At 43.7% G+C, this 16,044-nt stretch overlaps 1 protein-coding gene across 1 annotated transcript in view; it reads left to right on the top strand.

Annotated features, from left to right (window-relative positions):
• The window catches only part of cacna1eb (calcium voltage-gated channel subunit alpha1 Eb), a 63,947-nt gene that overhangs the window by 35,188 nt on the left and 12,715 nt on the right, over positions 1–16,044 (top strand). Inside the window, exons 17-28 of the mRNA XM_082960909.1 lie at positions 2,721–2,788; positions 4,596–5,396; positions 5,517–5,860; positions 6,033–6,186; positions 6,760–6,889; positions 6,982–7,041; positions 7,354–7,460; positions 11,518–11,614; positions 12,029–12,189; positions 12,513–12,650; positions 12,888–13,089; positions 15,695–15,859. Coding sequence (XP_082817035.1) covers positions 2,721–2,788; positions 4,596–5,396; positions 5,517–5,860; positions 6,033–6,186; positions 6,760–6,889; positions 6,982–7,041; positions 7,354–7,460; positions 11,518–11,614; positions 12,029–12,189; positions 12,513–12,650; positions 12,888–13,089; positions 15,695–15,859 — 2,427 coding nt within the window. The remainder of the gene's footprint in view (positions 1–2,720; positions 2,789–4,595; positions 5,397–5,516; positions 5,861–6,032; positions 6,187–6,759; positions 6,890–6,981; positions 7,042–7,353; positions 7,461–11,517; positions 11,615–12,028; positions 12,190–12,512; positions 12,651–12,887; positions 13,090–15,694; positions 15,860–16,044) is intronic.

Here is a 16,044-nt window from a genome sequence, read left to right as displayed (position 1 = left end):
AGATGCACTCAGTGGTGTAATGTACTGAAGTAAAAATACTTGAAAGTACTACTTAAGTAATTTTATTGGGGTATCTGTACTTTACTTTACTATTTATATTTTGACAACTTTTACTTCACTACATTCCTGAAGAAAATGATGTACTTTTTACTCCATACATTTTCCCTGACACCCAAAAGTACTTGTTACATTTTGAATGCTTAGCAGGACAGGAAAATTATCCAATTCACACACTCAAGAGTACATCCCTGGTCATCCCTACTGCCTATTATCTGGCGGACTCACTAAACCCAACTGTTTCATTTGTAAATTATGTCTGAGTGTTGGAGTGTGCCCCTATCTGTCCGTAAAAAAAAAAAGTGATGTCTGGTTCGCTAAATGTAACTAATTTTAAATGATTCATGCTTGTAGTTCTACTTTTGATAGATAAATATATTTTAGCAATTATAAACTCAGAAAGAAACTTCCTCTCACTGTCAACTATTTGTATGAACATAACAAGATTCAACAACTGAGACATAAACTGAAGAATTTCCACGACATGTGACTAACATAAATGGAATGATGTGTCCCTGAACAAAGGGGGGGGGGGGGGGGAGGGTCAAAATCAAAAGTAACATTTAGTATCTGGTGTGGCCACCAGCTGCATTAAGTACTGCAGTACATCTCCTCCTCATGGACTGCACAAGATGTACCAGTTCTTGTGTGAGATGTTACCCCACTCTTCCACCAAGGCACCTGCAAATTCCCGGACATTTCTGGGGGGAATGGCCCTGGCCCTCACCCTCTGATCCAACAGGTCCCAGATGTGCTCAATGGGATTGAGATCCGGGCTCTTCGCTGGCCATGGCAGAACACTGACATTCCTGTCTTGCAGGAAATCACGCACAGAACGAGCAGTATGGCTGGTGGCATTGTCATGCTGGAGGGTCATGTCAGGATGACCCTGCAGGAAGGGTACAACATGAGGGAGGAGGATGTCTTCCCTGTAACGCACAGCATTGAGATTGCCTGCAATGACAACAAGCTCAGTCCGATGATGCTGTGACACACCGCCCCAGACCATGACGGACCCTCCACCTCCAAATCGATCCCGCTCCAGAGTACAGGCCATCACCCCTGGTGAGACAAAACCGCGACTCGTCAGTGAAGAGCACTTTTTGCCAGTCCTGTCTGGTCCAGCGACGGTGGGTTTGTGCCCATAGGCAACGTTGCCTTACAACAGGCCTACAAGCCCTCAGTCCAGCCTCTCTCAGCCTATTGCGGACAGTCTGAGGAGGGAGGGATTGTGCGTTCCTGGTGTAACTCGGGCAGTTGTTGTTGCCATCCTGTACCTGTCCCACAGGTGTGATGTTCGGATGTACCGATCCTGTGCAGGTGTTGTTACACATGGTCTACCACTGCAAGGACGATCAGCTGTCCGTCCTGTCTCCCTGTAGCACTGTCTTAGGCGTCTAACAGTACGGATATTGCAATTTATTGCCCTGGCCATATCTGCAGTCCTCATGCCTTCTTGCAGCATGCCTAAGGCACGTTCACGCAGATGAGCAGGGACCCTGGGCATCTTTCTTTTTGTGTTTTTCAGAGTCAGTTGAAAGGCCTCTTTAGTGTCTTAAGTTTTCATAACTGTGACCTTAATTGCCTACCGTCTGTAAGCTGTTAGTGTCTTAACGACTGTTCCACAGATGCATGTTCATTAATTGTTTATGGTTCATTGAACAAGCATGGGGAACAGTGTTTAAACCCTTTACAATGAAGATCTGAGTTCATTTACTTTTGATACTTAATTATATTTAAAACCAAATATTTTTTGACTTTTACTCAAGTAGTATTTTATTGGGTGACTTTTACTTGAATGATTTTCTATTAAGGTATCTTTACTTTTACTCAAGTATGACAATTGGGTACTTTCCGACCACTGGATGCGCTTGTTTTGAGATCAAAGCTAGAGCTGCATGTAGCCACATGTGCACATTTTGTTCATATCCTTTGCTAGTTAGTGAGCTATTAGCCCAGTTATAGATCATTTGTAGTCCGCAATGGAGAAGTGATTGCTTCCTACAAGAGCACAAAACGTGAACATTTTTAGACATCTTTGAAAAGCGAGTAAGGTAAAAGCTTTTTTTTGTCTTAAAGGGGCAGTGTTGTATTTTCAGACAGGCTTGAATAAGCTAAGTAGCCAATAGGCAGAGGGTAGCATAATTTGTCTGATTCTCTGCAATAATGGTATGGGAATAATAATGCATTTTATTTTAGAAAGTGGTTTCTTGCATCAAACAACACAACAACATATTCAATCACCTCCTTGTCTTAATGACAAGTGGATAAATTCTAAAAGTCTCATGGAATTTAAGCCTACATTGAGCACCACACATTGGCTGCTACTGTAGGCTGAATGATAGAACAGCTATTTCCATGGTAAAATGTTATGGGATGCATTTTATCCATTGTTTTTGATGGTAGGCTATTGGTAGGCCTACATTATGATCAAATAGCCACAGTAGCCTACTTGACCACTGTCTGAAATGAACTTAAATCTATTATAGACTCAGTGTTCACAGTAAACGTGCACTGGAAGTTGCACAGAATTTACACAACGTTCAAGTTTGAGCTCAGCAGACCTGAAATTTACTCACTGCCCCAAAAAATGTTAGCTGCCCTATATCCTAAACTATTTGTGGGACTTAAATTACTTTTTGTGTTTATTTTACCTTTGTTAGGACGAAGAGGAGGAAGAGGAGTTTTTCAATGCAAGATACGCCAGAGGCACAGATGGCCCGATGTCTGAGTAAGTGTTCTGTTTATGCTTTTATTACAATGGCAGTTGGTCAGGCACCTACTTCGGCCTAGTCTTGGTGAAGATTAGGAGGAGATTTGAAACTGAGGGGTGATCATGATGCAAACTCAATATCTATCGATTACACAGCCATACCACTCACAGGAAAACGCTGGTCTACTATTCTCTTTGAGAATCTGGTGTAGGCGTAGGAAGAATGTTGATTTTCTTTGCATACAGCTGCATGATCAATCTTCAGGGTTAGAGAGGCATGTTCTGTGGGCTGTGTGTGGAAAATGAATGTGTACTTGCTTGTTACATAGCATGTGTAATGGAAATTGCATTAGGGAAATTAGGGATGAGGCACACGTCCAAGTTTAGACAAGCATCTTCAGTTTGAGTCAGATGTTGCTCTGGGGACTTGCTAATGAAAATGCTAAAATGCTAATGTAAGGTAATGCATGATTTTAATTAGGGTATACGTTTTTTGTTTATTTGAGCATGTCAGTCAATTGGTAAATGAAGAAAGATAACAGGCCAGTCATACAAGCATGTTTTTATTTATTTAGGATTTGTTTATTTGGGAATATCAGTAAACAGATAAATTAAACCAAATGACAGGGCAATTATAGAGTATAAGCATAGTATAATGCTTAGTGTATAAGCACCACCAACCATTCTGCTCCCTCTGTAACAGGTACAGGTAGGGGGGAAAAGGATGCATGGATTGTACTGTCCTCTGATCTTCTCCAGGCACGTTACACTGACTGTGTCATTTGTCTGTTACAACATATTTGAGTGTCAGTCCTATGTGTTTCAGAGCTGTCAAGATGCCACTGCTTATGATACGTATACTGTACTATGGTGTAATGTTATGTCATGCTGCTTCCATCATGTTGTCTTGTTACTCTATGCCTGTAATGTGGCACTGACCAAAATAAATACTACAAAATATAAGTAACAATTCTAGTACTGCCCCTGTAGGGTCAAGTTGAAACAATTTGTAATAACACTTGGATATCCACTGTTATTTGATAGGATTTATAAACATCCACTGTCACTACTGAGAAATAATAATTTTTCTAAGTGAACAGGATCCATTTATCAAGCTGTCAAAGCCAAATCCCCATGCCAAATATACTAAATATTATAATAACACAAATAAAATAAGATATAACCAAATATACTAGACTGGCATTACTGGCATGACCCTTGACCTGGTTTTGGACTGTGTCACAAGGATTGTTCTATTCTGTCTCTGTTCCAAAAACACTAATGTCTTGTTTTCAACCAATCACTCATTGAATACATGGATTACAAAAGAGTCTGAATACCGTAAGTAAAGTTGTCTGTCTGTCTGTACCCCTGTCACACCTAATTCAATTTCCTTTATCTTAGTAGAAGAAGTTGATTTCTATATATCCCAGTATTTCCCTATTTTAATCCTGCACTATTCCTTTTTGTTTTTGTGGCTTTTTGATTTTGTGTGCTTTCTTCCCAGGTATTTTCATCATTTGAATTTCAATCGAATTTCTGGATGTTTGCTTTATTTAGATGATAATTCAAAAATTGAATTGAATTCATCTTAAGCCATAAAACATACAATATCTCTGATTAAAAATGTTCATGGCAAATTGCTCTGTTGTGCAATTTTTGTACTTCATTATTGACATATTTACATACATAGATACTATGTTATATAATATGTAATATGTCTATACTCTATTTAGTGTGAGGTGTAACTTATCATTGATAAGTGTACATGTGACGTGGGCGAGATGCTGCCCTCTAGTGACGGGCTTTCTATTGTGTTCTGTAGGAGGAGGAGGCGGCCCTACCTCCGCAGGAAGAAGGCCATCCACAGGGGCCGTATGGCCGTCCCCGAGGAAGAGGAGGAGAGCACTGCTGGGGGCGGAGCCGACCAACCCCCCAATGGCACCAATGCCTTCTCCAACCGCCGTGACCGACGGAGGAGGGGGGGGGGAGGAGGAAGAGGAGGAAGGTCCGTGTGGGAGCAGAGGGCCAACCAGCTACGCAAGCGGCGCCAGATGGAGAGCCAGGAGGTCCTGTTCGGAGGCAGCCCCACCGAGGACACCACTGACACCCCTACCACCGCCTACCGCGCCCCCACCCTCTCCCCAGACGCCAGCCCTGGTCACCTGCCCGAGTCGCCCATGTCCGGGATCATGCCCATGCCTGAACCCCCAATGTCCATCGCCATCCCGCTACCGGAACCCCCAGACTCGGAGCCTGTGCCTCTGTTTACGTTAGCTGAGGAGAGAGCGGTGAACCATCGCCTCACCGGTGGGGAAAGGAGGCACAGGGTGGCCCGGAAATCCAGGCCTGGCCCTGGGGGGGCGGAGGAGGGAGGGGCGGCGCGGCATAGGAGGCACCGTCACCGTGAGGCCCGGGCTGAGGCCAAGAGCAGAGAGTCCCCACATGAGGAGGTCAGCGAATCAGGCAGCCGCGAGAGGAAGATATTGGAAGAGAGGGAGGAGAAGGAAGAGAAAGAGGAGAAAGAGGACAAAGGAGAGTTCGCTGAGGTGGAGGGAGGAGTGTCAGGCAAGGATGAAGGAGGAGCCCTTATTATCAACTTAGAGAGTGAAGAAGAGCATCTAAGGTAAGACAGTGGTTCTCGGTTCCATTATTTTATGATAAGGGTTACGGCATTGTGATTCTTGAGATTACACTAAGTGTCTAAACACATGTACACATTCTCTTCCATACATCTCCTCTGCAGGGTGTGTATTGCAGACATCCCTGAGCCTCCCCTATGTGATGACTTCCCTGAGTACCTAGCCACACCCCTGCTGGAACCTCCACCCCAGATGGAGGAGGGCGAGGTGGGGGAGACTGGGCAGTGTGAGCCCTTGTCCCAGGACCCTCCAGTGGAGCCAGCCCCAGAGCAATTCGCAGACCCCTCAGAGCTCCAGGCAGCAGCAGGGGTCAGTGACTCAGAGAACAACCAAGCCTCCCTGATCCTTGAGGAGGGTAAGGAGTCAGAGCAAGGCCCAGACAGCCAGACCAGTGTGATCATAGAGATGTCTGGAGCACAGCCACTGCTGGAGGTCACCCCCATGACAGGTATGGTGCTCAACATTTTACAGTAGTTCTTTGAAAGCAATGCAAGGGCCATTGACTGTTCTGTATGGTTTCCTGCTGGAACAAGGATGGTTACAGTAACGATGGAACTTCTTTTGTCATGCTCGGGAGGAACCAGGTCAAATAACAGGTTTTATCTTCAATTTACTTCTAGCTTTACACAGCAGCAAGGAGGTGGAGGTGTACCATCATGAGAGGAAGGAGAAGAAGGAGGAGGAGTCGCAGATGGAGAAGGAGGAGGAGGAGGAGGCTAGCCCACCCAAACCTGTACCTCCTGGCAGCATGTTTCTCTTCAAGGCCTCCAACCCGTAAGACTCTCCTTTCTGCTCATGTCTTGGCATGCATTCAAGTGCAGTACTAGTCTATTCAGTTCAGTTCTATGTAAGGAGCATTCTATGTGGGGCTCCCGAGTGGCGCAGCGGTCTAAGGTACTGCATCTCAGTGCTAGAGGTGTCATTACAGACACCCTGGTTCGAATCCAGGCTGTATCACAACCGGCCGTGATTGGAAGTCCCATAGGGCGGCGCACAATTGTCCGGGTTTGGCCGGTGTAGGCCGTCATTGTAAATAATAATTTGTTCTTAACTGACTTGCCTAGTTAAATAAAGGTAAAAGAAAATAAAGGACTGAAGTTCAGAGTCTGAACCCAGTTAGAAAAGGCTACTGTGTTTATGCATCAGTCAGTGTGCTCTTACTGCACAAATACACATTCATATACTCTCTCATACATTGTAGCTTTACAGCTCTCTATCAGTAATCTTTTTTGTGACCATGTTTGCAGATACAATATAGTAGTCATTATATTTATCATCATTGTCGTCATGAGCGATCACTTGTGTATCTGATATTGTTGACCGTCTCTCCACTTTATTGATCTGTAGGATCAGGAGGATCTGTCACTATGTGGTGACCATGCGCTACTTTGAGATGACCATCTTGCTGGTGATCGTGGCTAGCAGCATCGCTCTGGCTGCTGAAGACCCTGTGTGCACCAACTCTGACAGAAACAGGGTGAGTTCAATAGGAATCTGTAATGTTGCTATCAGTGATGTGGATGTGTGTATATCTTCTCACATAATTGTTGGATGTGTTGGCTTTTCTAGGTTCTCCGTTACTTTGATTACGTCTTTACTGGAGTCTTCACGTTTGAAATGATTATAAAGGTGGGATACTCAAAGAGAAGTGATCAATTATGATCAAGTAAAATGATCAACTAAAACTATGCACAGAAATAAACATGTAACAATGTTTTCAGTGTAGTAACTTATGGTGTTACATGTACGTGTGTGTGTATCTATATTGTCGTGTGTGTGTGTTGTTGTGTGTGTGTGTGTGTGTGTGTGTGTGTGTGTGTGTGTGTGTGTGTGTGTGTGTGTGTGTGTGTGGGTGTGTGTGTGTGTGTGTGTGTGTGTGTGTCTATGTTGTTGTTATGTGTGGGCTTGTGTATGTTTGTGGGTGTGTGGGGTGTCCTCCAGATGACTGACCTGGGACTGCTTCTTCATGATGGCTCCTACTTCCGTGACCTGTGGAACATTCTGGACTTCATCGTGGTGGTGGGAGCTCTGATCGCCTTCGCTCTGACGTGAGTAGGGTTGCAAAGTTACCGGTAATTTACCAAAGTTACCAGAGTCTTCTGTAATTGTGGTAATTAACAGGTAATCTTGGCAATCTATGGTCATTTTGATCTTTTATATTTTAATAACTTTTGAAGTTTAAAAAAAATTATATCTGTGTCCATATTGTCCTAGTGGATATACCATACGGTTCAAGATAGCCTAATTAATGAAAAAGCGTCTAATCAACAATGGCATTATTTTCAATTGACTCTGCAACTCTTCCAACTATTTACTTTTTTCTGCCACTAGTTTTCCGCCAAAACATTTACAACAAATATATATAGACATAGTAAAATAAATAATAAAAGTGTGTGGAACTCTACTCACGCTGCGCTTTGGTCCACTCATTATAACGAACGTGACAGAATATCCCACCACTACAGGACCAAGCAGCGTGCCATGGAGGAAAAGGAGAGCTTGACATGGGAGGAAATAATGGGTGGATGCGAGACCCTTCCTTGGCGGGAGTCGCCTAGGGGGACAGCGACGATTCCGGGGTTCGCGGCCACAGAAACCCCAATAATTTTTTTGGGGGGGGGGGCACAGGGGGCGGTCGGTCGAGCCGAGGAGAGAGCCAGAGACCGTCGGGGAGTCGATGGAGCAGTGTGAGGAAGGAGATCGGAGAGAGATGTTGGTTAGGTGTATTCTGCAGCGCATTCGCCCTGAAGAGCGTGTCATAAGTCCGGTGAAACCTGTGCCGGCTCCACGCACCAGGCCTCCAGTGCGCCTCCCCAGTCCGGTACGTCCTGTGCCGGCTCCCTGCACTCGCCCTGAAGAGTGTGTCACCAGCCCTGAGACCTCTGCGCCGGTGCCCAGTCCAGGCACGGCGTCCAGCCCCGCTCCATGGCCGGAGCCTTCCTCTGCTCCGGTGCCCAGTCTGGGCATGGCGTTTAGCCCAGCTTCATGCCTGGATCCGCGGTCTGAGTGGGTGCTACGTCCCGAACCGGAGCTGCCACCGACGCCAGTTGCCCACCCTAACCCTCCCCATCCAGGTGCAGGTTTTGTGGTCGGAGTCTGCACCTTTGGGGGGGGGGGGGGGTACTGTCACGTGACTAGGGGGGGTTTCTAGGTTTTATTTTCTATGTTGGTGTGAGTATGGTTCCCAATTGGAGGAGGCTTATGATCGTTGCCTCTAATTGGGGATCATACTTAGTGTGGTCCTTTTCCCACCTGCGTTGTGGGATATTGTTTTTGTTTAGTGCTATGTGCGCTACGAACTGCACGTTCGTTTATTTATTTGTTGTTTGAAGTTTCACCTCAATGAATATGTGGAACTCTACTCACGCTGCGCTTTGGTCCACTCACTATAACGAACGTGACACAAAGTTTGGACACCTACTCATTCAAGGGTTTTTCTTTATTGTTACTATTTTCTACATTCTAGAATAATAGTGAAGACATCAAAACTATGAAATAGCACATATAAATGAATGATGAAGTAACCATAAAAGTGTTAAAAAATCTAAACATATTTTGGATTTTAGATTCTTCAAAGTAGCCACCCTTTGCCTTGATGATAGCTTTGCACACTCTTGGCATTCTCTCAACCAGCTTCATGAGGTATTATTTTCAAAAAGTCTTGAAGGATTTCCCACATATTCTGAGACTTGTTGGCTGCTTTTCCTTCACTCTGCAGTCCAGCTCATCCCAAACCATCTCAATTGGGTTGAGGTCAGGGGATTGTGGAGTCCAGGTCATCTAATGCAGCACTCCATCACTCTCCTTCTTGGTCAAATAGCCCTTACACAGCCTGGAGGTCTGTTGGGTCATTGTCCTGTTGAAAAACAAATGATAGGCCCACTAAGCGCAAACCAGAAGGGATGGCGTATCGCTGCAGAATGCTGTGGTAGCCATGCTGGTTAAGTGTGCCTTGAATTCTAAATAAATCACTGACAGTGTCACCAGCAAAGCACCCCCACACCATCACACCTCCTCCTCCATGCTTCACGGTGGGAACCACCGTACTCGTACTCTGTGTACGTACTCTGTGTCTCACAAAGACACAGTGGTTGGAACCAAAAATCTTGAATTTGGACTCATCAGACCAAAGGATAGATTTCCACCGGTCTAATGTCCATTGCTCGTGTTTCTTGGCCCAAGCAAGTCTCTCCTTCTTATTGGTGTACTTTAGTAGTGGTTTCTTTGCAGCAATTCAACCATGAAGGCCTGATTCACGCATTCTCCTCAGTTGATGTTGAGATGTGTCTGTTACTTGAACTCTGTAAAGCATTTATTTGGGCTGCAATCTGAGGTGCAGTTAACTCTAATGAACTTATCCTCTGCAGCAGAGGTAACCCTGGGTCTTTCTTTCCTGTGGCGGTCCTCATGAGAGCCAGCTCTTGAAATGTTCCGGATTGACTGACCTTCATGTCTTAAAGTAGTTTTCTCTTTGCTTATTTGAGATGTTCTTTTACCAAATAGGACTATCTTCTGTATACCACCCCTACCTTGTCACAACACAACTGATTGGCTCAAATGAATTAAATTAAATTAACTTTTAACAAGGCACACCAGTTAATTGAAATGTATTCCAGGTGACTACCTCACGAAGCTTGTTGAGAGAATGCCAAGAGTGTGCAAAGCTGTCATCAAGGCAAAGGGTGGCTACTTTGAAGAATTTCAAATATAACATATATTTTGTTTTGTTTAATACTTTTTTTGGTTACTACATGATTCCATATGTGTTATTTCATAGTTTTGATGTCTTCACTATTATTATACAATGTAGAAAATAGTAAAAATAAAGAAAAACACTTGAATCAGTAGGTGTGTCCACACTTTTGACTGGTACTGTATGTTACAGTACATGTGATAAGGCCACACAGAGATAATTACAGATACATGTGATAATCTGAAGTACCCAAAAAGGCCACTGGATCTCATCTGATAAAATTCCCCCCAAAATGAAAGTTAGCAAAATTATGGTACTTTACTGGTAAACTTTTCCAGTATTATACCCTTCCTCTGCAACCCTAAACATGAGTCACACAACGCTTCTGCTGCTGGATGAGTAATCACACTGACTCACTGTAGCAGAGTAGCAGAACTTATATTATATACTGCACTGTAGCATATCTCAACATATATTATGCGTCTTCTAGTTGATGCCTCATGCGGTGATTGAAATATTGTAATAACTCTTTCCCTCTGACAAGGGGCGACAGGTAGCCTAGCGGTTAATAGTGTTGGGCCTGTAACCGAAAGGTCACTGGTTTGAATCCCTGAGCCGACAATGTTAAAAATCTGTGGATGTACCCTTGAGCAAGGCACTTAACCCTAATTGCTCTGCATAAGAGCATCTGCTAAATGACTAAAATGTAAGTGGACATGTTACTGAACTTTCAGTCTTTTGTAGGCTAACAGGCTAATAACATAATCAAGTAGAGTAGTTAGCGCACACAGGATTTAGTTCTGGGTTGCGAGGTTAATGAATGTGTGCTTCTCCCCTGCCTTGTATGTAGATATGACTGTGTGTTGATTTCTCTGTTGTGGATATAGCTGTGATCCTCTGAGCGGTGCTCGTTGTGGATCTCTTTTTATGTTTCTATTTCTCTGTTGTTCCTGTGGAATTTATCACTGTTGGGGCTTCCAGGAATGTGATTGGGTAAAGCACACACTTCTCATTCTCAGAAAATTCTCATTGAATTCTCATGCACTTCTCATCGAATTCTCATGCGCTTCCCATAGAATTCTCATGTAGTTCTCATACAATTCCCTGTTGCACTTCTTATTGAATCCTCATACACTTCCCATGCTTTTTGTACACGATGCACCATGTCTATTTTCTGATACTCACTCAGCTACACATATTTTACATTTTTTACTGAATTCAAATTACAAAAGATGAATTAAGACCTTCTTTGTTAATTTGTGTGAACACTTGTGTGTTTGTGAGATTTGTGTGTGTGTGTGTGTGTGTGTGCTCTTGCTCGTGCATGTGTGTGTGCATGCGTGCATGCATGTGTGTTTGTGTTTCTTCCCTGTGAGCCCACAGTACACTAAAACACATGTCTGCATCAACAGAAACAACAAAGGCAGAGACATCAAAACCATCAAGTCCCTCAGGGTTCTGAGAGTCCTACGACCTCTGAAGACCATCAAGAGACTCCCCAAACTCAAGGTACCATACTGTACTGTGTTTATGTTCATATACCAACATGGTTGGGGAATTTCAGTTTACTTCCTGAATTGACTGAATTGAAATGGAATTGACCCCAACCCTGTCTACCAATGCCAATGCTTTGTTGACCTTGGCTCCCCTTACAGGAAAAACACATGATTTCACATGTGGAAAATCACATGATTTCACATGTGTAGTTTCATGTTATCACATGTTGCTTTACATGTTGTCACATGTTATCACATTAACTTTGCGTTAAGATCACATGTGATATCCAAGTGGTTTTTCCATAAAGGTCCTTCATTAAAATGAATTAAATCTTTCAAATCTTTCAGGGAATTTCCAGTGAGTGTGGGTTTTTACCTTCTATCAGTGGAACCATGTATCCTCTCCTCCTCTCCTCCTCCTATACAGGCGGTGTTTGACTGTGTGGTGACGTCTTTGAAGAACGTCTTCAACATCCTCATTGTCTACCAGCTCTTCATGTTTATCTTCGCTGTCATCGCTGTTCAGCTTTTCAAGGGAAAGTTCTTTTACTGCACTGACAGCTCCATGGACACAGAGAAGGAGTGCCAGTGAGTCCAACACAGATGTACAGTACGCCAGTGGAGGCTGCTGAGGGGAGGACGGCTCATAATAATGTCTGGAATGGAGTATAATGGATGGAATGGACTGAATGGAATGGTATCAAATACATAAAAAACATTCCAGCCATTATTATGAGCCGTTCTCCCCTCAGCAGCCTCCACTTACAGTACAAACACTGGAACAAACAAAGACAACAAATCGTTTACTTATTCACAATCGTCCACACAACACCCATTTCAAATTGGTGAGTGATCAGAGGAATCCTTACCTCCTCTGTCTCTGTCCTTTAACCTCTATTCTGTTCTCACAGAGGTTACTACATTGACTACGCTCGAGACAAGAAGGAAGTGAAGAAGAGGGAGTGGAAGAGGCATGAGTTCCACTATGACAACGTGTGCTGGGCTCTGCTCACTCTCTTCACTGTTTCAACTGGAGAGGGCTGGCCGCAGTAAGTCCCTGATGTTCCCAGCACTATGCTCTAACACAACATGAATGCAACTGATATGGGATTCAGAGAGACTGTTGACATTTGCATGTTACTATTCCCTCCCTCTCTCTCTCTCTCTCTCTCTCTCTCTCTCTCTCTCTCTCCTCTCTATCTCTCTCTCTCCCCCCCGTCTCTCCTTCTCTCTCTCTCTCCCTCCCTATCTCTCTCTACTTTTTTTCTCTCCCTCCTTACCTCCAGGGTTCTGCAGCACTCTGTGGACGTGACAGAGGAGGACATGGGTCCAAGTCGGGGCAACAGGATGGAGATGTCCATCTTTTACGTTGTCTACTTTGTGGTCTTCCCTTTCTTCTTTGTCAACATCTTCGTCGCTCTCATCATCATTACCTTCCAGGAACAGGGTGATAAGATGATGGAGGAGTGTAGCTTGGAGAAGAACGAGGTACAGGACAGAAAAGCAGCACACAAATGCACTCCCATTCTACTATAGCTTAAACATACTCCTGGACCCCATCACCCCAGAATTTGACTTAGTGAATAGGTGCTGCCAGCAGTAGACCACAGGAGGTTGGTGGCACCTTACTGCTGGACCCCAGGAAGAGTTGCTACTGCCTTGGCAACACTAATGCGGATCCATAATAAACCCCAGGAAGAGTAGCTACTGCCTTTGCAACACTAATGCGGATCCATAATAAACCCCAGGAAGAGTAGCTACTGCCTTTGCAACACTAATGCGGATCCATAATAAACCCCAGGAAGAGTAGCTACTGCCTTGGTAACACTAATGCGGATCCATAATAAACCCCAGGAAGAGTAGCTACTGCCTTGGCAACAGTTAATGGGGATCCATAATAAATACAAATACTCAACTTGTACATACATTCTTACAACACAAAAATAAACACAGGATTTTATGAAATTGATTCACTTAACAGTGGTTCCCAAACTTTTTATAGTCCTGTACCCTTTCAAACAGTCAACCTCCAGCTGCCTACCCCTCTAGCACCAGGGTCAGCGCACTCTCAAATGTTGTTTTTTGCCATCATTGTAAGCCCCATCCACACACACACTATACGATACATTTATTAAACATAAGAATGAGTGTGAGTTTTTGTCACAATCTGGCTCATGGGAAGTGACAAAGAGCTCTTATAGGACCAGGGCACAAATAATAATAATATAATAATCAATAATATTGCTCTTTATTTAGCCATCTTACATATAAAACCTTATTTGTTCATCGAAAATTGTGAATAACTCACCGCAGGTTAATGAGAAGGGTGTGCTTGAAAGGATACACATAACTCTGCAATGTTGGGTTGTATTGGAGAGAGTCTCAGTCTTAAATCATTTTCCACACACAGTCTGTGCCTGTATTTAGTTTTCATGCTAGTGAGGGCCGAGAATCCACTCTCACATAGGTACGTGTTTGCAAAGGGCATCAGTGTCTTAACAGCGTGATTTTCAAGGCAAGAAACTCTCAGCGCAGCCCTATCCAGAAATCTGGCAGTGGCTTTTAATTAAATTACATTTTCACAGAACCGCTTGTTGCAATTTCGATGGGGCTCTCTTGTTCAGATATCGGTAAGTGGACTGGAGGCAGGGCGTAGCGCTGGTGACAGGTGAGCTCCAATACGAGCAGCCTGGTGACCTAGAGGCCCGAGAGGGAGCACACGTGACAGTAAGCTTGAGTTCATTTTTACACAATAAATCATACAATGATGGAAAGACCTGTGTGTTGTCCTTGTTAATGCAGACAGAGAAGAGCTCCAACTTCTTAATCATAGCCTCAATTTTGTCCCGAACAGTGAATATAGTTGCGGAGAGTCTCTGTAATCCGAGATTCAGATCATTCAGGTGAGAAAAAACATCACCCAGATAGGCCAGTCGTGTGAGAAACTCGTCATCATGCAAGCGGTCAGACAAGTGAAAATTATGGTCAGTAAAGAAAACTTTTAAGTTCGTCTCTCAATTAAAAAACATGTCAATACTTTGCCCCTTGATAACCAGCTCACTTCTGTAAAGCATTACATAGTCGCTGCCCATATCTTTGCACCATTTTCACTGTAGTGTCCAAAACGTCTTTCAAGCTGTCAGGCATTCCCTTGGCAGCAAGAGCCTCTCGGTGGATTCTGCAGTGTACCCAAGTGGCATCGGGAGCAACTGCTTGCACGCGTGTTGCCACTCCACTATGCCTCCGTCATGGCTTTTACGCCATCAGTACAGATACCAACACAAAGTCCATTTGATGTCACAAAGCTGTCCAGTACTTTAAATATATCCTCTCATGTTGTCCTGGTTTCCAGTGGTTTGCAGAAGAGGATGTCTTCCTTAATTGACCCCCCATAAATGTAACGGACATATACCAGGAGCTGTGCCGGGCCCGCCACATCTGTTGACTCATCCAGCTGTAACGCATATAATTCAGTGGCTTGTATGTGAAGCAGTAATTGTTTCAAAAATCTCCTGCCATGTTACTGATGCGTCGTGAAACAGTGTTGTTGTCTACTCGAAAGTCGTCTTTATTCTCACTCCAAAAACTCCTGTGGCTTATTTTTCAAATTGTCTTGTTTAATTTCTCAATGTCTGCACAAGAGTGAAGGTGTCCCATGAGAGAGTAATGGTTAATGTGATTGGATGTTAATTATTTGACTAGGCTACCTGTATTTGACATTGTGTTGTTATTTCGCTGAACACTAGATGGTTTAATTTTATTTTTGGCAGTGAAACGAGGCTACTCATGCGAGAAAAAAACCTCACCCAAATGTATAGCCCCGTTGGAAAATAAAAATATACTGTTTGAAAATGTGAAGAAAAAAATGTAAGTTATTATTTATTTTTTTTTTTTAAATGTGAATCACATTTTTATTTGGCGTACCCCCAACGGCATTGCGTACCCCTGGGGGTAGGCGTACCCCAGTTTGGGAATACCTGACCTACAATAACCATCTTGCTACCTTGATCAGATATACACATTTGATTGATCACAATAATCTCACAGTTTCATTCCTGATTTCTTCCTCTTCTTTTTATTCTCTCTCCGTCAGAGGGCATGCATTGACTTTACCATCAGTGCCAAGCCCCTGACGCGTTACATGCCCCAGAACAGACAGACCTTCCAGTACCGACTGTGGCACTTTGTGGCGTCACCATCGTTTGAGTACACAGTGATGGTCATGATCGCCCTCAACACTGTGGTGCTCATGATGAAGGTATGAAACCTATGTCTTTGTAACACAGTTTATAAACATGACATATGTGCAGGCCTTTGTTAGAATTTAGTTTCACTCTCAAAGTCTCAAATCCATAGAAGCAATCCCAGTGTAACCCTCTTTGTCTGATAACAATTGAATATGACACATCTCTGTCTCTTTGTATTAAATATGTAACCCACTTC

This window comes from Salmo salar, chromosome 14, assembly GCF_965601325.2.
Source record: "Salmo salar chromosome 14, fSalSal1, whole genome shotgun sequence".
Classification (NCBI taxonomy): Eukaryota; Metazoa; Chordata; class Actinopteri; order Salmoniformes; family Salmonidae; genus Salmo; species Salmo salar.
The sequence above is the reverse complement of the archived record's forward strand: the minus strand, read 5'-3'. Positions and strand labels throughout refer to the sequence as shown.